The 25,513-nt window shown below is 39.9% G+C and overlaps 1 protein-coding gene across 1 annotated transcript in view; it reads right to left on the bottom strand.

Moving 5' to 3' along the window:
• Thsd7b (thrombospondin type 1 domain containing 7B) overlaps nucleotides 1–25,513 on the bottom strand; it is a 902,908-nt gene that overhangs the window by 29,277 nt on the left and 848,118 nt on the right. Inside the window, 3 exon segments of the mRNA NM_001191669.2 lie at nucleotides 13,814–13,931; nucleotides 16,216–16,331; nucleotides 17,856–17,997. Of these exon segments, the coding sequence (NP_001178598.1) occupies nucleotides 13,814–13,931; nucleotides 16,216–16,331; nucleotides 17,856–17,997 (376 nt within the window).

The following is a 25,513-nucleotide window of genomic DNA, read 5'->3' as shown; positions in this document are numbered from 1 at the left end:
GATGTCATATAACATTTGATCAACAACTTCACAAGTTTAAATTTCCTGTCTATGTTATTGGGCAAAATACATATTACCTAATGTATCATAGTTACATTCCTTTCTGGTTTTGTAATTATATTTATGATGTAATGATAAAATACTAGATTTTATCATGAACAGATAACTCTGGGCTTGTTCTCAATTTGATGGTATGCTGATGGCCAGTGATTTAGAATGATTTTATTTATTTCCATTCAAGTGACATGTATTTTCTGTTGTAGATGAAAGTGGAAGAAACCTAAGTGCAAAGGGAAAGTGAATGGTGTTACAGGAGATGCAAATAGAAAAGGGGGGGTGGGGAGGGAGGCTTAGGTTGGGAAAGAGATGAGAGAGAGGAGGAGTTAGGGAAATAACTAACATGTAGGATGTTTGAAAGACCATTTGGAAAGCTACTATTTTATCATCTGCACAGACACACACACACACACACACACACACACACACACACACTGTATTTATATCCATAGAAAACTGTTCAATTAAAGTTAATTTACACAGCAGAAGCACTCCTCCCAGAGCCCTAGGTTGTCAAATAAAAAGCTTAGTTCCAGATGTGTGGTTCCTTCCTTCCCTTGAGTTCTTGGTTACTTGTGTCCCAGGAATACAGATTACTGCCACTCTTCTTAGTTGCCTGAGAGACCCGGATGTTAAGATCTTATTGTTGAAGAAACTGTACCCATTGGCTTTAGGACATGGAGAAATGAAGTTGGTACTGACCAGGGAGCTTCCTCCTAGTAGGTTAGTTTCCATCGTAACAGAAGGTGCTGTGTAGTTTGCTAGGGGAGCAGGGAGATAAGTCACCAACAGTCTTACTCAACTGCAAACATCATGAACTACAATAGTGACCAGTGTGGTGAGTCATTCCTAAGGGGTGCAATACTGGTATGAATGTTACAGGAGCTTCACAACCACTTTCTGATTGGATTTCAGGCCCACTCCATGGGAGGAAACACACACCCCACACTGTAATTCTGGCCAAGAACCAATGCTGAAGGAGCTTTTTTGGGCCCAGATTATTCTGCTAAAGGAACATAGATCTCTCTACCCATAGATAAGTGAATCTCTCATACCTTATCACAATGAAGATCTCAAGTGGATTATGGTGGTTAATGCTGAAACTCTCAACTGATCAAAGTGCATTGAATAAAAGTTAGGGAAGAGTTCAACCACAACTGTGACATCTGTAGTACACCTTGCTCTAAGGATCATGGATCCTAAGAGGATGATAACAGCCAGAGGTTAAGGAGGACCTGAGTGAAACAGTATTTTCTCGACATGATAAGCCCTCTGCCTTTATCAACTCTGAGTGGCAGTGGTGGCCTCCACAAAATCAAGCTAATTGATATTCTAGCAGGGAGTAAGGGTACGCATGAGCCCTCCTTTCCCTAATTGAGGAACTATGGATGGTTTCTAGGGGAGGGAGAATTATTTTTCCTGAAGGGCGTGTTTCCTGTTAGGTCAAGCTTGCTCTGGTAATAGACTCATATTATGCAGTTCAGATTGTATTTGTGAGTTTTAAAATAAAATAAAGAGCATATGAGGTGGGGGGGCTGAGGAGGTGGGAGCAGATGGGAAGCATTATGGGGAGGAGGTAGAGGTGGGTTCAGAGGTCCTGTGAGGAGGAAGGGATGGGAGGCATTATGGCAATGAAGAGGGCAAGAGTGACATTGTATAACATTCTCAAAAAATTAGAGTATTATAAACAATGACATTGTTAATTTTTAAACAATGAAACCCTAAGGCCAGTCATCAGGAGTACAAACATAGGACTTACCCTCTTTTTTGCTACCCAGATAAGAAAATAAGATTTTCAATGTGGCCATCACTAGGAAGAAGCATATAGTCAATCTTTAAGTCACCTTGTTCTTTGAGGTTGTTTAAGGTTCAGCATAAACACTTCTAGTTAAGACAGGGAAGCATGAACAGACTTGGAGATTCTCACCTTCTAAGATCCTCATCTTTCATTATGTCACTTTTTTCTTTTGAAGCTAGGAATACTTTTATTATATTGAATAGTTGATGAGTTCCTACCAGTAAAGGTTCACCAATTCGGAACTTTCAAATTGAAAACGGAGCAAGAGGAAATGAGGATGGCTCCAAAATGCAGGCTTGATCTTCCAGTCAGAGTGATCTGATCCAGGCCTCTCAGGATCCACTTCAGACTGGATTGAACCCTCAGCCTCACCAGTTTCTCTTAGCAGCGATTCTTAGAGGCCACAAGCAATGGGAGTTTTGACAACCTGGTTTATGATTATGAATCTTGCTGGGGGAGGGAAAATGTGGAGGATATAGTCAAACCACAGGAATTAAAAATCACAGCCAGGATGGAGGGAGAAGATTTAAAAGCAGCTGAGGCAGAGTGGGAAGAAACTGGGCCTGGCACCAGTCATCTGCAGTTGGAAATAATTCTTTCAAATTAACAGCTAGAAAATGATGAGACTGTATGAAAGTCCTCTGAGCATGAATTTCCTGTTCTGTAAAATAAAACTAAGAATACGGAAGGGCCTTATTATCTGAGGGTAATTCAGGTTGGGGAAAATGTCATTTAAAAGTGAGCCGCTTTTAAATGGAAACGAAATTATTTTTAATAAGTACTAAAAAATGTTTAAATGGGATTCTTTTTCTGGAACTTAGAAGCCTGTAACTGAGTTTATCCAGTGCCAAGTGCCATACAGATCATAATTATGACTATGTGCTCACCATCAGGATAAAGAATAAATCAGCCATGCAGGTTTCTTACATAAGTTCCTGATTACACTATGGAAATCCATTTTCCACAACTGGTATTTGTCGCATGACCATAAAGTCTTTGATCTTTCAGTCACTTTTTCGTGCCTTGGCCTCCTTTGAATATTCAATGTGGAAAACCCCCTTTTAATAATGCCTTTGCTGTGGGTCCTCAATCCACCTGCAGCTAGGAATTGATTAACACATTCTCTGACCAGTGGTAGAATGGTGCTAGCAGAGGGCGGCTGTGGAAAGGAGAATGGATTTTATAAGCTCATGAACAACTTAATGTTGTGAAACATATAGAGACCTAGACATCTGTATCAAGAAGGCTAGGACACTCAGATGAGGAGAATAAGCTAGGGATACCTCACACTTACATGAACATCCTAAGAGGTATCTAAAATAACACTTGTTCACGTGTTTACATTTTGAACTTTTATTTTTGGGATATAAAAGGTTTTAAGCATTTACTCTTATGTATCTATTGAATTTGCTAGTTAAACAGTCTGGTAGATAAAATACAAAAAGTTTCTGACCTTAGAGTCTCTAACCTCCATTTATTAACCACATGGCCATAACTACATAAACAAGGAAGCTAGAAGTTGTCAAGTATCTAGTATTGAGGAACCCAGAGAGTTGTGTTCAAAACAGATTAGGAGGCTCTTCCTGTTTTAGATGGTCTGCAAAATCAATCATATGGACAGACAGCATTTCTTATCAAAAAGTCTAATTGAACTTTTAAGATTATAATATAATTATAATTCTCCCTTCTCTTTCCTCCCTTCAAACCTTTCTCCATACCCTTCCTTGGCCTCTTTCAAATCTGTCTTCTTTTTTCATTGGTTATTGCTTATATAGTATATAGATCTACATATATATTCTTTTTTTTTTTTTTCGGAGCTGGGGACCGAACCCAGGGCCTTGCGCTCGCTAGGCAAGCGCTCTACCGCTGAGCTAAATCCCCAGCCCTACATATATATTCTTAAATATAACCTTTCTCAGTCTGTGCCATCTTGTTTGTATATATGTTTTCTTGAATATTCTTTTATATCACTTCTAAGGATGAGCCTTCAAACAGGTCTGTGATGGATTCCCACAGCCTGCTGCCTGTTGTTTCCTGTGTCATATTGCTTATGGAGTGTCCACAGTTATAAAATCCATAACCTGCCACACTCCTTATGTTCTGGCGGGGTTTTCTGGGTAACAGGAAAGGGTGCTGCCATATGTATCCCACGCTTCCACAGTGACACGGGGGAATTTCCTTGAGCTCGTTCTTGCCTTCTCTTGCTTGGACTTCTGTTTCTCAATATAAGCATAAAAGAAGATTTCCTTTTAATAACAATTGTCTCACACAAAGAAGAAAAAAAATCCAGCAATTGACCATTTTGCCTGTCCAACTGGATCTCAGTGGTCATCATGCTCTCTCCTGAAGCAAGCTTCAACTAGGAATTCTTCTGGAGTCTAAAGCAAAGCTGCAGAGTTAGCCGTTTTGGGTAACTATAGACAGTTTTGATGTGATTCAAGAAAACAACACGGTGGGTAGTGTTTGTATAGGTAAAGGGATGACAGAAAGTGAGAATAACAAAAAGAGCATTGACAAAGATGTCTATGATCCTCCAACAGTTAATTATAGGAACCATCTGAGCAACACACATGAATCCACTGACCAATGCCTGTGTAGAGTGTGTAGCCATGGAGAGAGACTACCGACACAGCAGTGGGGCATGAAGTGACCTGGCCTTCAAACGTGCTTACTAATATTTCTACTTCCCTCACAATGACACATTATTTATTTTTAATACGCATGGAATCATTTAAGCATACACTGCAATCATTGGTGTGGTATGCTCATCCAGGAGCTGAAATCACCAAGGAGCTAGCCAATGAACACCTGTGATAGGGGACTGTGCCACAAAATGCAGGGTAACAGTGGTCTTTCTGTCTTTTTTTTTTCTATCTTTTCGGAGCTGGGGACCGAACCCAGGGCCTTGCGCTTGCTAGGCAAGCGCTTTACCACTGAGCTAAATCCCCAACCCCAACAGTGGTCTTTCTTGATGGCCACCGAAACAGTAGATTATTGAATAAAGTGCTTCCGCTTTCTACTTCCTGCCTCTGCACAGGGACTCTTCGTTTTGACACCTGCTTATTTATTCTTGCTCAAGAGCAAACCCTGGCAGGTGATAAGATAATGAGAGAGAAGCAGATGGCCATGTGCACCTTAACTTTCACCATGTTTCTTTGGCGTTAAGGTGTGCTCTTGAGAAGCTCATCCGGAAAGCACGCCTTACTACTGAGAGAAGGCGATGGACATGGCTATCATGGGCTTCGGTACAGGGGTCGTATGTCGGTTCTTTTTCAGCTTCTTTTCCTTGCTCTGTTTCCCTTCCCCTGCCAGTAACTCTCTAGTCTGCATTCCTTCAGCCCACAGAACAAATCACTTCGACAGGACCTCTACCTGGGGCTGCATTTCAGGAACACTCATTACTATTTTTCTTTAAGGCATGATTAATTGAAGCTTGGAGAAGTGACATAATCTTCGTAGAATCATGATCAATGCTGTAACACAGGGTTGCTTCCCTCCAAATGCATGTGCTTTCTCATCTGGCCCTTGTCATGTGTGTTGGGTACTGTAGTTCAGTTGCTAGGCGTTTGAGATTGAGGCTGCATTTAGCCTTGTCCTTGGAATTCCTATGACCTTTTCACCAAATTCATACACTTCATAGTTTCTTTCAGCAAAACCTAACTTACAGTAACATGCCTGGGCCCCTCTCCTGTGGAAACTATTTATGCATGTTTATGTACTCATTCCAGTAAATAATCAAGAGTAGTACAAAGTGTCATTGCGTATGAAACACTCCATTTCAAGCAGGTGGTCATGGACTACAATATACTCAAAGCTGTTCTTTTAACAAATATCACCTGCGATTTTTATGTAAATTTTAAATGTAGACATTGCTTGAAAGGAATTTGGGAGTGGGGTTAGTGTCTGACAACGCAGAGAAGTTTCAGTGCTTAGCAGTGATTTACAAGCAGCTCTTGGCCATGTGCTGGGCTTTGTTAGAGATGAAAGACGTGGAAATAAGTCTTCAACTTGGAGCTGCAGCCCACAGGCTCGAACTCCAGAGAAATTCTTTGGGTCATCTGAAAATTGCTTCAAGTTTCCAGACATCTTTTATCCTAGCGAACACCCAACTCAGAAAAGATAAAGACTGCAGAGTCTGCCGGAGTCCAGATGGCTTTGGTCTCAGCTAGGATCATCTGTCTGAGAGAGAGGCTAGTTACTGGGGGAAGGAATCAGACCATTTAGAGGTCAGGACAGATCGTGGTATCAGAAGGGGTTTTTGAATGGAGGATGATTAAGTGCCGTTATGCTCCACTTCGTTGTCGGAGCTCCAGGCTTTTGGTGGTACAGTGTGATTTAAACTGCTTACCTACTGTTCAGTCCTCAACCATCGCAGCAACTTTGTGAGTACGAATGAAAGCTGGCATGGCCCTATAACGCACATAAACTGTGTAAGTACTGAAAGGAAGAGATCCCCGAGGGCCCAAGAGAAGGATTTTTAGCAATCTTGGAGCTAGACTGTCCATTCTTTTCTGAAGAGACCATCAGGCCTCTAGTGAGACCAGAGGCCATTTATTTCTTGTCTATAATATTAATAGTTACCATCCTAGAAGACAGATGAGACATCGTATAATATCCAGGAGAGTACATTCAGAGGGATCTCTTTCTTCTTTTTTTTTCCCAGAAAAAATATTAATTCTTAGAGAATTTAATATGATGTGTTTTGATTATATTCACTCCTCTTCCTATTTTTTTTTAAAGCACACATGTGCCCATTTTCCAAGCTAAGGGTTCCTCTGCTTATTCTGGAATATATGTGTATATTATAATAACTTTCATAAAGTGGTACAGCATTGAACCAATATCACAGGCAAGAAGGTAACTCCAGAATGCCAAACGTAGGGGCCGCCTGCATCCAGGTTCAAATGCAGCCTCTGCAGCTTACACACTGTATCTCTTCGGTGACTCTGTTACAACCTATCACCCAGCCCCAAATCTGGAGCATATATCATGCGACCATTAGGAAAAAGTTACTAAGACATGTCTGGCATTGATAATTGTGTTCTTGACCAAGGAGCATTGAAAAAAAGGAAACCACACTGATAGTTCCTCATTTTATAGAATAAAATTGCATGAGCCTCGCAAAAGACAAGTTAGCCTTACAGTGCTTTAACATTTGCCTTTGGAAAAGCAGGCTGTGAAAGCAAGGTCCTGGGTCTTTGTGTCTGGTCTTTTTCATTCTTGTAGGCAGCTTCCTGACCTCCTGTCAGAAGAACCAACTATTCCATAGACTGATTCTGAATTATAACCATATACTATATATATTACATATATATAATATAACTATTAGTCTTGTGCCTAGTCAAGAAATCCACACCAGTCAAATTTTATGCAAATCCTAAGGTAAAGGTTACTGACTTGCCTAGACATCTTGAAATATAATAGTAGTAGTAGTAGTAGTAGTAGTAGTAGTAGTAGTAGTAATAATAGTGATAATAATGATAGTAATAACAAGAAGAAAAGTTCTCATGCTTTCAAACTCATACAAAAAGTATTACTTTTTCATTATGGTCTAAGATAGATGGAAAAAAATTACTTGCCATCTGGGAAATACAAGAAGAAGGCTGTATTATATAGTATAGAAAAATAATATCAAGTCATATACACTGAATGGAAAAGTATAAAATGGTAAAAAAAAAAAAGGAAGCCCATATTCTGAAATTAACATTTTTAGAGTCTTATTGGTTAAGTGATAATTATGAATAATTCATGATATGCTAAATTTAGGGAGCTCTGTATTCCACTGAGCCGACGAGAACTCAATAGACAAAGAACACGGCTAATCCAAATATTAAGCTCGTCTATTACTAGCTTTGATCTCGGAGAGCTATCTAAAAAGATCTCTCGGAGAAGCCGAGGATCAGCCTCTCTCTAACCTGAAAGAAAATTGGATTCAAACTGTTCTGACCTTGAAATCTTTAACACAATTAAAACCGATGTGACAAACTCCAGGTGTGCGCTAAGGAGGCAGCGCAGGAGCTGGGAAGGTAAAGTCAGAACCCATTTCGAAATTTCCCTCAGATCAATGCCATTCTGTGAGTTTGATAGTGAAGCGTGGCTCACTGGGCCAACAACCCGGCGAATTCATAAACAGAGGTAATTGTGTGAGCTTCTGCGTTTGATACGGCAGTCAGCCCAGAGCTGCAGGTGCAGAAGGCTGACTCTCAGGTAACTCCCTCACTCTCTTTAATGTGCCTGTGTATACTTTATCTCATCTTACCTTTCTGTCCCCTGGCCACAATCGGCAGGACAAAAGACCGGCTCATACAGAAGGCAGACGGGAGCAGACTGCTCAGCAGAGACGAGCCTGTCCGCAGATATTTCCCAATGATAGCATGTAACCTTTCCAGCTCGCAGAGTAAGTTTGTGCCGTGCAGACTTGTATTTGATGGGTGCTGACTGTTTATTATTTCCAGGCTGGGGCATGTGAGGATGAAGGCTTGACTTCAATACAGAATTTTCACAATTTGGAGACAAGACAAGGGAGCTCCAAGGTTGCAGTAGGAAGGCTCAATGGTGGGGAAGTTGGAGGCTGGTGAGGTGTAACTCTAACCGTCATTCCTTCCGCACAGTCTGAGGGAAGGTGCTTAGGAAGCCAGAGGTCACATAGGAAAGTCCTTTGTGTACTGTGCAATCTACTCATTTATTTAGCTATTAAATTGAGACCAGGTTCAAGCATATATAAATGGAATGATACTGTCGTTATATTTCTGTCCATGGGCTATAACCTAAAGCCTTTTGTAATCTAAAAGGATGTCAAAACAGCTCGTGGAATTAAATGTTGAACATCTTTGGGATGGTATCCTAGTTTTTTTTTTTTTATTTTTATTAACTTGAGTGTTTCTTATTTACATTTCGATTGTTATTCCCTTTCCCGGTTTCCTGGCCAACATCCCCCTAACCCCTACCCCTCCTCTTCTATATGGGCTTCCCCTTCCCATCCTCCCCCCATTACCACCCTCCCCCCAACAATCACATTCACTGGGGGTTCAGTCTTTGCAGGACCAAGGGCTTCCCCTACCACTGGTGCTCTTACTAGGATATTCATTGCTACCTATGAGGTCAGAGTCCAGGGTCAGTCCATGTATAGTCTTTAGGTAGTGGCTTAGTCCCTGGAAGCTCTGGTTGCTTGACATTGTTGTTCATATGGGGTCTCGAGCCCCTTCAAGCTCTTCCAGTCCTTTCTCTGATTCCTTCAACAGGGGTCCCATTCTCAGTTCAGTGGTTTGCTGCTGGCATTCGCCTATGTATTTGCTGTATTCTGGCCGTGTCTCTCAGGAGAGATCTACATCCGGTTCCTGTCAGACTGCACTTCTTTGCTTCATCCATCTTACTAGTTTGGTGGCTGTATGTGTATGGGTCACATGTGGGGCAGGCTCTGAATGGGTGTTCCTTTTGCCTCTGTTCTAAAATTTGCCTCCCTATTCCCTGCTTCACTCCTTCTTTAAAAGGGGAACAAGAATACCCTTGGTATCACTAGTTTTAAGGCACAGCTTTGCTATTTAACTTGGTCACAATACCAACTCCCCAGTGTCGCCCTCTCCTGACAGATTCTTGTAATTTTCCACCAATTTTAGTTTTACTATACCAACTAGTATTCCTGATTCCTGGGTTGGTCACATCGCTTGTCTTTCTACTGGGGTGCTGGGTTTTGAAGTTCATGTCAAAATCTTACCTGTTTGATGTAGTTTATTCTGAGTTCTTGGGAGGGGGCCTTATACTCATTGTACCCAATGAGTAAAATATATGATGTATTATTTCTTCCCTTGACAGAAAGAGGAGACATCAGGAGATACCAGGATAGTAGGCATTAACCTTCCAAACCCTTTTCACATGACCAGAGGAATGACTGAACACAGCCACATCTTAATTACTGGCAGGTCTTCCAGATGTCAGGGCTATGGACAGTTTTTAAAGTGTAGTTTAATACCTTGCAGGTTAGAACATAAAGCTAGCTACAGACCAAGAAATAACATCCCCAAGAAACTATCCCAATTTATGAAAAATTAGCTTGACTGGGTGCCTAACTGATTCTATACATGCAACAATGTGGTTTAGAAAATAGCTTTTCTCCTGAAAATTTGTATTTGTTCATTTTTCTGTGGGGCTTGGAAAGTTAAATTTAGGCTGCAGCCAGACTTCTCCAGAGTTCTCCAACAGTGGGACTCAGGTTTGGGATGGTTGTTTGTGGGTGTCTAATAGACAATTTCAGTGTGATTGGTCCTCTGCTTTAGCAAAACTGCTTGAATGTGTAAATCGGACATTTTCACACAAAGCATCTGCTTTGGCATTATACATATAATGGCGAAGTGTTAGAATGTCAGGATGAGCTGCCATTTTTCAATGACTTGATTCAGTGACACAGGCTTTTCAGGAAAAAAAAATCCACAAGAAATGTATTTTCCTGACTCCACATGTTAGATGCATTCTTGGGTGTGGAAAATAAAACAACTTTGTTGCTTAGGTAGAGAGAAAGGAAAAATATCCAGTGAGAGGGTTGGGCTGCCTTCAGACTCAAGATCCATTTGCAAACTCCTCTCCCCTTTGAACTTACTTATGGCCTAGAATCTCCTGGAGGCAGACAAATAACAGCTGGAATCCTTCCTGCAATCCATAAAGTGTGCTTCATTGGGACAGAGGAGACTAGACCACCCGGCAAGGGTAATGGCCGTCAGGTGGGGATGATGGACGTGGCTGCCAGGACGTAGCAGGGGTGGCGATGCTGAAATGCTCTGTGTAGGGGGATGTGCCGAGGAGGAACCAAGTATGATCTGACCTGGAGAGTGCTTGGAATAGCATGTGCTGATGCAGAGGGAGGTGGCAGGGCAGAGGAAGCTAGAGAGACTGGCAGCATGGGCTAGTGTCCTCCCTGAAAGGCCATCGTCACAAGCAAGGCTGTCCTTTAACTGCCTTCACGTGTTACCCTTTACTGCTCAGGGGCAGAACGTCTGACTATGACCCTTGGTGAAACTGTCAAGCATAATAATTGAGGTGCATCACCTCTGAGCTAAACAGAGATGGCTGGGGTAGACATGAAAGTGTGAGCGACACTATCTTCTGTGTGATTCTTGACCAGCATGCCCTGCCTTGTTCGGTGCCTGTTTGTTTACTATCAGTCATCCTCCAGCTAGACTACAGGATTTGTGAGATCAAGGAAGCTTTCATTGTTTCCGCTCTGGCCCCCTTAAGACACAGCCTAGATCAAGCACATTTATATTGGTTTAGTGGATAAATGAATATGTGAGCAATTAGGAAAATGCTCGATGACATTTTCATTAAGACATCACTTAGTTTAATACTAAAGCACGTTGACTTAGGGCAAGAGAGATGGCTCAGTGCTTAAAAGAACACACTGCTCTTGCTGGGATTACTTCCAGCCGCCAAGTCCAGAGGCTATATTAATCTGTGACTTCAGCTGCAGGAGATCTGATGCCCCCTTCTGGCCTCTCTGGGAGCTTGCACTCATGCACAAATATAAAGATATAAATATCTACAGGCTTTTAAAAAAACCAAAAGAATATCGAGTAACGTAAAAGGATGAGTTATAAAAGTTGGAATAAAAGTAATTGAATCTATTGGAGAACTTAAACAAGTATCCTAGGGGTTTAGGATTAGCAGTAATACTGCTGATGGGTAAGGAGGAGGTAGAAATTAATATAAAGTGAACACTCCAATAATACAGCTGCATATGTAGCAGAGGATGGCCTGTTGGGCACCAATGGGAGGAGAAGCCCTTGGTCATGCCAAGGCTCGACCCCCTAGTGTAGGGGAATGTCAGTGCGGGGAGGTGGGAAGAGGTGTGTGGATGGGTGGGGGAACACCCTCATAGAAGAAGGGGGAGGAGGGATGGGATAGGGGATTTATAGACGGGAAACTGGGAAAGGGGGTAACATTTGAAATGTAAATAAACAAAAAAATCCAATAAAAATAATAATACAGCTACTGTACAGTGTGTGTTGGATAGTTTTACGCCAATTTAACACAAAGCTAAGGACATCTGAGAGGAGGCTCAATTAAGAAAATGCTTCTATAAGATTAGATGGCAGCAAGCCTGTAGGGCATTTCTTAGTGATTGATTGAGGAAAGCCCAGCCTATTGTGGGTCATGCCATCCCTGGACTGGTGGTCCTGGGTTTTATAAAAAAAAAGCAGGCTAAGCAAGCCATGAGGAGCAAGCTAGCAATCGGCATCCCTCCATAGCCTCTGCATCAGCTCCTGACTCCAGGTTTCTGCCCTGTTTGAGTTCCTGTCCTGACTTCCTTCGGGAATAATTTCAGTACGGAAGTGTGAGCTGAATAAGCTCTTTCCTCCTCAACTTGCTTTGTTCATGGTGCTTCATTATAGCAAAAGAAACCATAACGGAGACACTGTATGACTTTCCTAAACCTCATGGCAAGCCATAAACAAAGCCTCAGTGTGGTTTAGCATTCCAACACTGTAAGAAATACCTGAGCCTGAGTGTATAAAGAGAAGACGTGCATTTTGCTTCCTGGTGTTACAGGTTTCAGTCTGACCCACTTGCTTCGGGCACATGGTGGCAAACTTCAGTAAAACATATAAATGATAGAGCAAAACTGCTGACTCCAGAAAAATTAAACACCTGACTAGCTGCAATCTGAATCTGGATTGATCTGACTTTGAAATGGTCTCTCCTGGAAGCTGCCTCTAAGGCATGGTTTAGGAATTGTGTAGAACAATAACCAGCTCCTGGCTCTAAGGCGTAACATTTGTTTTCCCGGGGCTTTTGTTTCTATTTGTGCAGAAGATTACAGTCTGCTAGCTATTAGTATTACTACTACTACCATTATTATTGGAATCTGAGACACCCATTCTTTCATTGTGAGTGATGCTCTTTGTAAAACACCTGAGCTGCCTTTCCTTGTACTTTCTTGTTTCTACTTATGTATAGCTCCATTTTCCTTAGCATTGTTCCTAGCTACATTTTCCCAGTGCACCTCATGGCTTCCATTTTCATCTCTATTGTCTCCAGGATCTTACAGCTGAGTTCTCAGAGGAGCTCCTGCTGCATGCTGACTCCTGCCTATCCAAGACTCCATGAAGTCAAGACCAAGAGTGAACAACCCAACTTTCCCCATTTGTACGTCTTAGAAAGAGTCTCACACCATAGTCCATCTCAGGACTTCTAGAAAACAGCTTTTGAGTATTTCTGGTGAGTAAGGAGATTCAGGTCTTAATGTCTTCTCCTACCTGATCCCTGATTCCTCCAACTTGAAGTTCCTTCCTTCTCCTCCTCTACTTGTTGAGTAACCATGATGCCGAGATTTCTTCCTAGGTTTCTACTCTAAGTTTCTGACATTCACCAGCTGATAAATAGCAACCCTTCAAGACTCTAGTCGATCATATGATCATTGAATAGGAGGTGGAAAGCAGCCAGCCCTCAGAAACTATATTTCCTGTCCTAACCTTCTTGCTCTGAGTTGGGAACAATGACTAAATATCCTCTTATATAATACACAAGGGAGAGAGGAACACCACTTCCAATATGATTCATAATAACATCACAAATACGTTATCCTCTAGAGCAATGGTGTTGACATTTGGGATCTTTGTCAGCCTATGTGATTGATTACCTCTTTGAAGCAGAAACAAGCCCTGTCATACATGGGTAGAAACAAGTCTCTAGTCACTGTGTCCAGCTCTACTGACATAATACATAGTCTAAAACCATCATGACCACATGTTTTCAACTGGTAGAATTTAGGATCTTCTGATGAGATACTGACCCACAGGCTAGCCAGCTCTTCTGTGACCTGCTACTGTTATAGTTGTTTCTTCCACCCATGCTTAGAGGTCTTTTCTCCTCTGGATCAACCCTGTGTTAGCTTCAGCTGTTTACTATAGTGTTTGCCAGTTGTCAAGCTACTTCTAGGAGTAGGAACAAACAGGGGATGCCAAATACCTCCTTGACCACAGGTTTGGGAACACTCTGTCCATGTCGTCCATCCTGAGAGCTGACAGTTGACCACACATTCCACCAGACAGGGAATACTCATCCTCTGGGGTTTGTCCAGATTACGCTGCAAATGCAATGAGATACACCTTCAATACTAACCAGATTGCTATTCGTTTACAGACAAGAGTGCCCTTTATTCTGTAATAAATTACCTTTCCATGTTGTGGTCTGGGAACAAATATCCATTGTTTTATAAATCAGTAGCTACCAAAACAACTATTGTTATTTCACTGGTGACATTTGCTTAGTCAAAATTTTTTACTATAAGGTCTGAACCCTAGCAAAGATCCACTACTCAGGTGCTGGGAAAGTGTGAAGTCACATGACACAGAGATCTACCATGTTGTTCAGTCAAAAACAAAGAAGGAAGGTATGTCATCATTCCATCCAGAGATCCTGGGAAGGGCTGATGGTATACAGAGAGTTCAAAATTATCAGCAAGGCTAGTAGAACTCAGAATAGGAACAAGGATAAAATAAATGATTCTTCTGAGATCCCAAATGACCAAGTGGGTAATGTCGTTGCAGTTCTAATCGGTCGGCAAATTGATGGGACAGTTCACTTTCTTCTCTGAAATCAGTGTTAGATATAATTTGTATGTTGTATTATGACCAAGATAGAAGATCCTTCAGTGAAGGAACAAGTTACCCAAGAATCAGAAAGTGGATACTGAGGCCTGTGCTGTGTGCCTCATATAGATTGTATGTTTAATTAGGGAAGTTTTGGCATATAACACAGGTTAAATAATGTTAGCACATTTACTCAAAACTAAAATTAGTTATCACATCGTGATGGCTTCCTAAGAGACTAACAGAGAAAGTTCCATAAAGGGATCTGTGACTATTGATGTGGTACAGATCTGCCATTTAGATTAATGACTTAAGACTTCTTTAAATGAATAGTCACTAAACATATGTTTGATACATGCCATTTAGAAAACAAGGAAACTGATTTTATTAATGACTAATTTACATCTCTTCTCGCATCAAAAGAAAATATTTTTTACACACACAAGCAGCTCAAAACTAATAGCTAAAGGTATCATAAACAAAACAGAGACAAAAATAAAATCAGCAGCTCACCTGAACTTCTACACTTCAACAGTGTGCTCCTGTCAGCTAAAACATCTTTCTCATTTCTGTTCTGCACTGTGAAGGAATGTTAACCTAGTGGGGACAAGTCTGAGTGTGACCATTGTTTACCTAGAACAGTAGTAGATGGTTGATGTCTTTCCTGAGGCAGTGTATTAGAGAGAGACTAAAGGAAATAAAGTCTTCAAACAAAGCAATGACAGTTGACAAATAGTTGTCTATAGAATGTCAGCCATTTGCAGAATGGTGCGAATTGGGGCACCCAGTCTTTGACAGATATTTTTATAGTCAGCATCAGAGATGACAGCCGCACTGCTAGTTAGGGATTAGGACAATACTGAGATTTAGGGTTGTTTTAGGCATGGTAAGGAAGTCTTTGTTCTTTTTTTTTTTTCAGAGCTGGGGACCGAACCCAGGGCCCTGCGCTTGCTAGGCAAGCGCTCTACCCCTGAGCTAACTCCCCAATCCCCGCTCTACCACTGAGCTAAATCCCCAATCCCGGAAGTCTTTGTTCTTATTTCTGCTGAATCTTCCATTATAACAATGGAGACAGACCTTTGTTAGCCTGTCAACATATTATAGATCTTTCTGTAGATGCCTATGATTACTGGAATTCTATCTTCAATCCTGCAAGTTGTTTCTGATGCATGCAATATGATAATATGCCTATTTCTATTGAGCTGGCCCTCTTTGTTGAATTTACATCCAGGAAGGAAATATCAGTTTCTTTAAAATGGGTCTGATTGTAGCTTTTCTCCAAATTTCATAACATTAGAAACAGTCAGAACCTCCTAATTTAAAAATTTATGTGGAGGTCTTGCACAGATTGAGAGAGAGAGGGAGAGAGAGAGAGAGAGAGAGAGAGAGAGAGAGAGAGAGAGAGAGAGAGAAAAGACAGTAGTATAGTTGATCATCTGGCAATTCTTAGTTAAGGAAATTGTCCATGTTTCTACATCTAGGGTCAGCATCTGTCTTATGTGAAGAGAATATGTTTATCACAGCAATCAAATGAGTCACCTGTCAGTGTAAGAAGTCACACCACAGTAGTAAAGGCATCAACCCCAACAGCTTGCTAGAAAGCAACTACATTTTAGTAAGTTCTTGGAAGTACTCAATTCATTGCTTACTCTTTTGAGTAGGTCTAAACCAGTCACATACACCAGCAACATTTTGGTCAGTGTCTTACAGTCTGTTAGGTGTTGTGAAGCTTGAGGACCAAGGCTAAGAGATCCCATTCCACAGTCCCACAGGAGTTACCTCCTCACAGTGGTCCATGCTGACAGGCTTGCCATCACTGCGCACACAGCTCAGCAGGCGGGTCCTCACACCCTGGCCACAGGAAATGTTTTCACTCAGTTGGCATGTGCTCCACTCTATAGGAAGAGGACCATAAACACTGAATTTCAAAGGTCTAGGCTTGCGAGACAACCACACCCAAGCTCTGATAATCTGTATAAGTGGAAGAGAGAAGTCCACAATTTTACAGCGTCCTAAGTGTCTTCGCAATGCCTCATACAATTACTATGTTAGAAGATAAACATGTAGACGAAACTGAAACACATGGACTGCATTAATTTAGTGTTTGTTTTCTAGAGGTAAAACAAACCAAGATACAAACCAAAATGGTTACACTGACCATTTGGTAGGATAGGAGAGACACTAACCAGAAGAATAAAGAAAGACCAGCTTTCTTAAGAGAAAACTATTTCTAATAGACAAATGAGAGAGAAAACACTCAAGCTACAGCACTAATTCTATGTTTGTGCCCCATCCCCAGCCATATATCCTCAAATCTTAACTTCTAAGGTGGTAGAGACTTTTGATGGTGGTGATTGGATCAAGGCAGCAGAAAGCTCAGAAATGGGATCACAGTCTTTGTGAGAGACTCGAGAAAGCTTGCAGGAGAAATTCTGTGGAAGTGCTTAAAAGTGCCATCTTTGGGCAAGTAGCTTTATAGCACTGCCTAGTGGTATTTTAAACTGACCATGGCCATGCAAGGTGATTCGCCATGCCCCCATAGTTAATTTAACTTAAAACAAGAAGGAAAGAAAACTCGCCTTATAGGTGTGGATGTCACAGATCCTTGACTATGTTAATAAAAACATCTTCAAAAATATTTCTATATTTGTAACAAATTAATGTATGGTTAAAGAAAATTTAGTCCTCAATATATGCTTTCTCAATACAGCAATATTTTTGTTGTATTTCTGCAGAATTGGTATAAAAAGCATAGACCCAAAGAAAAAGCATGAATCTACTATGCTGTCATTCATCCATGAAAGAACTAGACACTTGTATCACGAGCATTCTCAGTCGCTCCCATGTGCAGGAAACAGAGGTTTTAGCATGCTTGCATAGGCATATTGTGGTGTGTTCCTAAGTATTGACTCCAATGCCAAGACCTATCATGGTCCTGCATTTGGTGACAGTTTTGCATATCCCCTGGTGGGGCAGTGGGAGGTAGTAGGTAAGTGTAATAGCAACTCTCTTGGTTTGGGCATTGTCCTGTATGCTCAGACAAACATAGGGCTAAACAATTCATCTAATGCTATTCTTACTCCTTTTCTATCTCTCTAGTATCCATAACTGGTCAGGACTCTCATTAAAAAAAATACCTATGGGGAAAATATATTGTAGACTTGAGTAGTATACTAAAATAATGAAAGGCATGAAGATAATCAAATTTTACTGTAGCATTGTTTGAAGCCATGCTGTTATTTAGAAATTATGGGTGGCTTTGAAGTATCCACAAGCTATAAATAAATGCTTGTTTCCATGAAAGTCAACTAGAACTAAACTCTCAGTGTTCCATGTCCCTCCCCAGTGACAGAAGAGGATGCACACACCAAGTTAAGTCAATATTCAGGGAAAGCAGTCATAGTTGGGTTTAACTCTACCTGTCAGATTGTACTGGAACTGGAAACAGTTTTCATTGAGCAGACAGGGCCGCACCTGCGAGTCTTCCCCACAAGTTCTTGAGTTCAGCGAGGGCCTCAGCAGATGCCGAGTTCTTCTCTGTGTTGCATGGGGGTCACATGACTACAAAAGTCAAGAGCAGGCAGACAAGGACACACAGTGAGTGATAAATTATACAGTTATATGTGCACATGCAGGCACAGAACAGAGAGGAAACTGTAGTTAACAGCAATGAGGTTGTGGCTACGCCTGCAAATGTTTCAGCTTGTGGTTAGGAGAAAATGATTATGTGACGCAAGGTGGTTTGCCTGCCATTTTCATTTCATCTGACAACCAATATATTTTCATCTTTAAACGAAATAACATGACTTCGGTTTCTCAACAGAGATAATCACACAGAATATTAACATGTGAAAATTATTTTCAAAATTCCCAGGACAAACAGCTACACATAAGAATAAAATTATTAAATTAATATGGATGAAGTAGAATCTTTTTATTTGGGAGCTCTCTGACGCAAGGGGATGAATCACCGTAAGCTTGTCAAACTCCCTCAAAATGAATACATAAATGCAAACTCCAAAGATTTATTGAAAAACATCTTCACCTGGGACCATATGTCATCCCATAGTTTTGGGCCGTGTAATAACGCTGGAGCCAGATACATCTATTTGCCTCATCTCATACAACTGGTCTACCCACAGAAGTGCTTCCTGCTCCTCTGGGGAACGGCCTTCTTTCAAATCTCCTTCAAACCTTCTTCTTCACCTTCCCCAGAAAACTTAATCCAGGTTTACTCCCTCAACAAGAAGAGCTCTACTGATGATAAATTCTTCTCTTGCTTTTTGAGAAAATTTCACTTATGTTCATGGGTCTGTCGATGGATTTAATTCTAAACACATATGTGCATATGCTACATCTTTGTACTGACATTTTTTTTTATTACCCTGTTTCTTCTTTTTCTTTCTTTCTTTTTTTAAATCATTAGGACATGATGAACATCAGCTTCTGCTTCTCTTTTAATCTAGTGAAAACCTGGAACAAACTATGTAATGCAGTTTTCTAATAAATACCACCAATACATTCACAACATGCAATACAAGGCTCTGAAAAATCCAAGAAGGTTTATAGATTTGAAGAAAAAAAGGATTTGAATTGTGTTCACCAAATAGCCATTTCTATGTCTGAGATGTCATTTTAATTATTCTTCTTCCTTTGGCCATTTCAGGTATCATACTAAACCTAAAACTTGTTTACTGAATCTTGGTTAACTCAATGACAGTGTTGGATTACACTGAACTATGGGGGCAGGGAGATTCACACATTTTCTTCTAAAGCTTAGGTAATTGAAACACCTTTGTTATCCACATGATTTCACACTCAAATAATCTGTCAATATTTTAAATTTTATATTTAATTGTATTACATTGTATCCAGATGATCAAGAAGAAACAATTAATCAAGTATATGCAGACAAATCCCATGCTAATGCTTTCCAATAATTTATTTCTAGTTTACCATGTAATTTAAACTCATGCACTCATTGAGGAGGAATAAAAACTTAACTGATTGGTCAATAAAGGAAAATAATAGAACCCTGGTAGACGTTCTAGATTAGTGCTCTGCTGCATTGGTTTTATAAAGTAATCAATCACTGTTTGAAATAATTGACTATGTACCTGAATCCATGTATCTGCTTAGTCTAAGCCATGAGATAAAAGGGAAGATAAAACAGACACACAAATCAAATGCATCTACAGTGCTTCAGGTCAGCACTAATCTGATTTGAACATTTTTCAGACTTCAGAATATTTGCATAGACTTTAGGGGTTGGTGTCCCTACTCTGAAAATACGAAGTCTGAAACATCTTGAAAGCTAAAATCTGTAGTAGTACAATAACACATGGCATACTTTCCTTCATCTAAAAGCACAAGATCAAGTGGATAGTGAGAGCCTGTGGTTTGATGAGACTTGTAGGGTTTCATCCATCAAATCTCACAGTGTGCACATTTGTTTAACATGGCTTTACATTATCCTCTTTGGTTTAACTTTCTGTTCAGATAATTTAGATATATTGAATTCAAACATTTCAGCTAATTCCCTTGTCAATTCCTTATGCATAGACACAATTGAAGAGGAACTCATGGATGATTCGAATTTATATAAACAATTCAAACTCTTCTTAGAGTCTTCTCATGAAAGAGGAAACTCTTATGAAGCTCTTTTTTATGAAAATTATGTTGATATTAATAAGTGTGAGATTATTGTTTCCTCTCATCTTTTTCTATTTGTTATTTATCAAAACTTAGTGGTCACATTTTTAATGACTTCCTCTTCTCTGGTAGCTATTACAAGACATTCCAATAACAATGATTTCACCCTAATGTAGCAAGTTAAGAAAGAGAAGAAGAAGAAGAAGAAGAAGAAGAAGAAGAAGAAGAAGTAAGTAGTAGTAGTAGTAGTAGTTAGTAGTAGTAGTAGAAAGTAGTAGTAGTAGTAAGTAGTAGAGTAGTAGTAGAAAGTAGTAGTAGTAAGTAGTAGTAGTAGTAAGTAGTAGTAGTAGTAGTAGTAGAAAGTAGTAGTAGTAGTAATAGTAGTAAGTAGTAGTAGAAAGTAGTAAGTAGTAGTAGTAGTAGTAGTAGTAGTAGTAGTAGTAGTAGTAGTATTTGACGAAATCTCTAATCCAATGGTTTTCATCCTTTCTAATGCTGTGACCCCTTAATACAGTTCTTCAAGTTGTGGTGACTCAGATCATAAAATTATTTTTGTTACTCTCTCATACCTGTAATCTTGGTACTGTTATAAATTATAATATAATGAAGCATGATATGCAGATGGTCTTAAGCAACCCCTGTGAAAGGGTTGTTTGACTTCCAAAGGTGTGGAGATCCAAAGGTTGAGAATGACTGTTCTAGGTTTTAATGGTTTCTTCATTGGCCCAAAACTCCCCAAACAAACATCTCAATCAGACAATATGTATATTATTTGTACAAGGACAAAGGATTCATTTCTTAAATATGGAAAAATGTTGTACAGACAGCAAAGTCAGAGTCAATTTAGGACTAATTTTCTTGAAAAGATTAAGGCACACAACTGAAGGCTATTTTCTAGGTAGCTTGTAACCAGCATAACCACATCCCCTCTAGGTTATGAATGCTTCACAAGAATTGGCTTTTTAGCTTAATATCTTTGTAAAGCATAATTTCCTAAAGTTCAAGCCTTCCTTGCCACCTTGTATCTTCATACATTTTGTTCACTGTAGCAACAAGCTTTCTTACCTGGCTTTAATTCTTACCCTCATCTCAAAGGAAAATATCCCATCTGACAACTTCCACTCACTCCTTTAGACTCATCGTCTCAAGGCCAGCTGAATATGTACTGGGTATGTGCTGAATATGTGTGTATGTGTTTTTTTTTTTCCCATGGGTTATCTGGAAGGCCCATGTCTTCATATTTTGGTACTGTATCTGATGTGGCAGATTGAAATAAGTGTCTGTTCTGTAGGATGGTTGTTTATCTTGGGCAACCAGAATGGGTTTTATAAACTTTCATTAGTAAACAAATGATAAACCTTGAATAGTGTTCATTTTGCCTAATACGGTTTTCCCCAAAGTTCTGTATATCCAACAAGAATATTCCCGTTACTCTTACTCTTATATGTCTCAAACAATCTTGATGGAAGCCATCGTTAACTCGTTCAAACTTATCAACAAATGCATTTAATGAACTCATAGAACAGATAACAGATAATCTAAATCATCCAAAATAAATTCAGATAGAAGGCTTTATTTGATATCACTGAAATATTAAAGATTATGGTTTCACAAAATCTATTATTGGACCAGGCATTTGTGAATTTATATCACTCTGCTGACTTCTTGCTTGAAGATGAGCATGAATTCAGCTCTCCAGTCAGATATGGGAAAGCCACTGTAGTCACTGGGTTAAAGTCTATCTGATGATCATCAGAGGGATGCTCCCTCAGATGTCTGGCTTTCATAAGGTCAGTGGATGCATGTTCCTGAACTTCACCTTCTTATTCAGACAAATGTAGCAAAAAGTACATAACAAAATATTGAAACGCTTTGTAGAGAGTTTTAAAAGGAAATTAAGCCCTGCTTCAAAGGTTAAGAAAAATCTGGGCCTAAAGTATTTTTCTTATGCCTTTCATGAGATTCCAAAGAGTTAGTAACTTACATGAAAAGGGTTTTGCACATCAAAGACAACTGAACAGGGAAGTCAAAAGCAAAGGAGCATACTGACTCCTCTCCACAAGCCTAGATAGTGAGCCAGTGAGGGACAGTGTGGCATATTCAGGGTACCTGTGATATGTGAGGCCTAGGCAAGAGAAAGCAGAACAGAAAAACTGGACATGGGGTCAGAGTGATGGCCACAAGCAGACAACGAAACTGAGACACAGAGGGTCTGCTCAAAAGGATAGGAGCACAAAGAGGCCACAGGAGGGCCCAGCGAGTCCCTGCTTCCTGCTTCTTTAACTCTTTGTATTGCTACTTCAAAGCTCCTATCCTTCCAGAATGCTCTACAACCCTTCATCACACCACTGAAGACAAATAGGTTGTTAGATCATCAAACTGAGAAAACTAGGAAGAAGAATCACTTCAAAGGATCCGGAGGGTCTGTCTGGAGCAGCTGGAGGGGAAAGGGGAAGTAGGAAATCTCAGGGTAGCAGAGTTAGTTTTGGAGAGCCCTTTCCAAAAGTTCACACAAGTAATTTTACAGAGCAAGAAACAAAGAAAGTAGCGGAATTCAAATTCCACATGAGAACGATGAATGGAATCCTACAGGTAACACGGTGAAGCAGAGATACAGGGGAACACAGACGGAAAGCGTACTTTCAATAGGAACCAAGCTAGCTAAGAAATGACACAGGAACAAAAAGATGTTAACATAAATAAGAATTATAGGAACTCAGACACCAAGTAACTGGCTTCTGTGAACAATTCAAAATAAAAGGAAAAGTCATTTTCAGAAATGTGAAAGAAACTCAAGATTAAGAAGTGTAACAAATCATGTCTTTATAGACATAAAAAATGCTAAAAGTAAGCACTGATAAGACACTGGGAGGATTTGAGAAAAGCTGATGAACAGAGAAATAAGACAAACCAAACATCACAAATATAATAAGACTTCACAAGAAACCAAAGCAGAAGTATAGACTTCAATGATTGAGGAAAAAAAAAAACCCTTTAAGGAAACGTAACAATCAAAACAAAAGAGATTTGAAACTGCCCATTGAAAAAGAGTACACCATAGTTGTAGTTGTCAATATGGAAACATATTCTGGCATAATTATTTAGCTTTGAATAGGAGGGAGAAAAAAAACTAAATATCTAGGAAAAGGTGCCAGATGGCTTATAGAGAAAACAAAAATCACTTTCCCATATTGTGGCGGGGAAACTTTATGTTAGAAAAGCATAGAAATATAATAAAGATTCACATTCAAAAGGATCTGAGGGTATATTACACAGTGAGGCTGACTTTCAATTACAAAGACTGAAGATGAACTGTTAGTAATATACAAGTACTCGGGCTAAATTGCCACCATGAGTATGTCCTTCAGGATCTATTGGCAACTAAACTTAGTGCGTCCAAGTGGCTAGAAACCAATAATGTACACATATGAAATGAGCCAACCTTATATGTGGAAATCTGTAACAGCTGAGTGCTCTGAAAATACGTATACAATACCAATGCAGAAGAATAAATACAGCATGTTTAAATTCTGCTCAAAACTTGAAGTATCTATATTGTTGATCACATTGGTATTATTGTCATGAGATTTTCCCCAGTGAATATGGAATGAAGAATCTAAATGTCATATGTGCTATGATTATAGTCACCCGTTCTCCCTGGTCACTTGATTTATATCATGGAAAAAGGGAGATACAGATATTAGAAAGAGTACGAGTGACCCTCTGTGGTTCCACATGTAAGTGATAAACACCACCATGAGGCACCTTTATATTTCATCCTCAAAGTAAAGGAAATGATGAACAACATCTCGAAGTCCTGTCTCCTGAAGCAGCTTAGAAAGAATGATATGCTGATGCATGTGTCTCCAGATCCCTAGCTCTCTTAACATGATGCTGAAGGTTATTTCCAACAAAAAAGGCAATCATTTTTAGAGTAATAGCTGATTAAAAATCTAACAGAAAAAAAATATGTCCAGAAAAGCCTGAATACCCTGCTAGGTCACACCTATTTAAATGTTTACAGAACACATTTGAAAATACCACCAGAATCAAAGTTTAGGTTGATGACAAATAGCACAAGTGCAAAGCACAAGATTTATTTAAATCTGATCCCATAAGGCTGTGAAAGAGACCTTTGTGGTAAAGCAGCCAAGCAAAGCATTTTCCTGAATTATCTGCACAAAATGGGCCAGTGGGTGAGTAATAGCAGTTGCAGCAAACATTCTCCTCCTGGATGATTCCATAAAGGATGAGGTCTGATGATGGAATGGGAATGGTGTCATTTTAGGTTTCTTGATTAAAGGGTGTAGACATGATACACCAATGCCTGTTGTCAAAAAACAAAACAAAGGAAAACAAAACAGCAGCAGCAGCAACCACCAGTGGGACCCCTGGACATATGTTTCTTGATGTATTATAACTTCTGTAAAGAATGGGGGAGGGGAGTAATGGGGGGAGGTTTGGGAGGGGAACACTCATATAGAATGGGAGGGGGAGGGGTTGGGGGATGTTGGCATGGAAACCAGGAAAGGAAATAACATATGAAATGCAAATAAGAAATACCCAATTTAATAAAGATGAGAAAAAAAAAGAAAAGAATGTTCATCAAAGACTGATGGAGGCTTTGCAACTCCCAAGTTACAGGGAATTCAGAGAGAGAGGAACACGCTTAACCTTACCATGGAAATATGACTCCCAAAAGACAGACTAGAAATAGTTTATAGGATAGGTGGTTTATTTTCCTCACCTACTAAATTACCAAGAAGGGAGAAATAAGAAAAAAAAAGAAACAAAGAGCAAAATAGGAGGGGAAGCTATACTAAAAGAGATTTAAAGATCTATCCAAAACAGAAGACTAACTATAGGCAGGCAAGCATAGTAGGTAATTTAGAAACCTGGAACTCCACTTGGCTTGGGCTATGCATATACCCTTTCTACAAACAGTGCACCCAGAAATCTGCTAGCAAAATAGGACTCTCACTTACATCAGGTTGCATGCACACTGCACTCTGAACAATGGAATACATTTCTCTTCCTTAATAACCACTGATGATTGATAGTACTGACTGGAACGCTGGTTGTGTATGGGTTGAAAGGTAGGAGCGCTGATCTGGCACAGAATGGTTTTGGATGCATGGGCAATAAGGCAAACTGTGTCCTCTAAGTGGATCTGTACAGAGAATCCCTTATTGTTCATCTTACAATTATGAATAATTGGATGTGGATATTATTAAAGTCAGATGCATTGTGAGGAGCATGTGAATTAGAGGACAAGGTTATATAACTTGATATATTAGTCAAAGCGAAGCAAAGCATTCTCATGTCACCCCTTTGCAACAATAATTGGTTACGGTGATCCTTGAGTATCTCCAACCACAGGGAATATTGTCTTGACTGCATAGAACCTTCACGTTGCTTTCTTGTA

Source organism: Rattus norvegicus, chromosome 13 (genome assembly GCF_021556685.1).
Source record: "Rattus norvegicus strain SHRSP/BbbUtx chromosome 13, alternate assembly SHRSP_T2T, whole genome shotgun sequence".
NCBI lineage: Eukaryota > Metazoa > Chordata > Mammalia > Rodentia > Muridae > Rattus > Rattus norvegicus.
The sequence above is the reverse complement of the archived record's forward strand: the minus strand, read 5'-3'. Positions and strand labels throughout refer to the sequence as shown.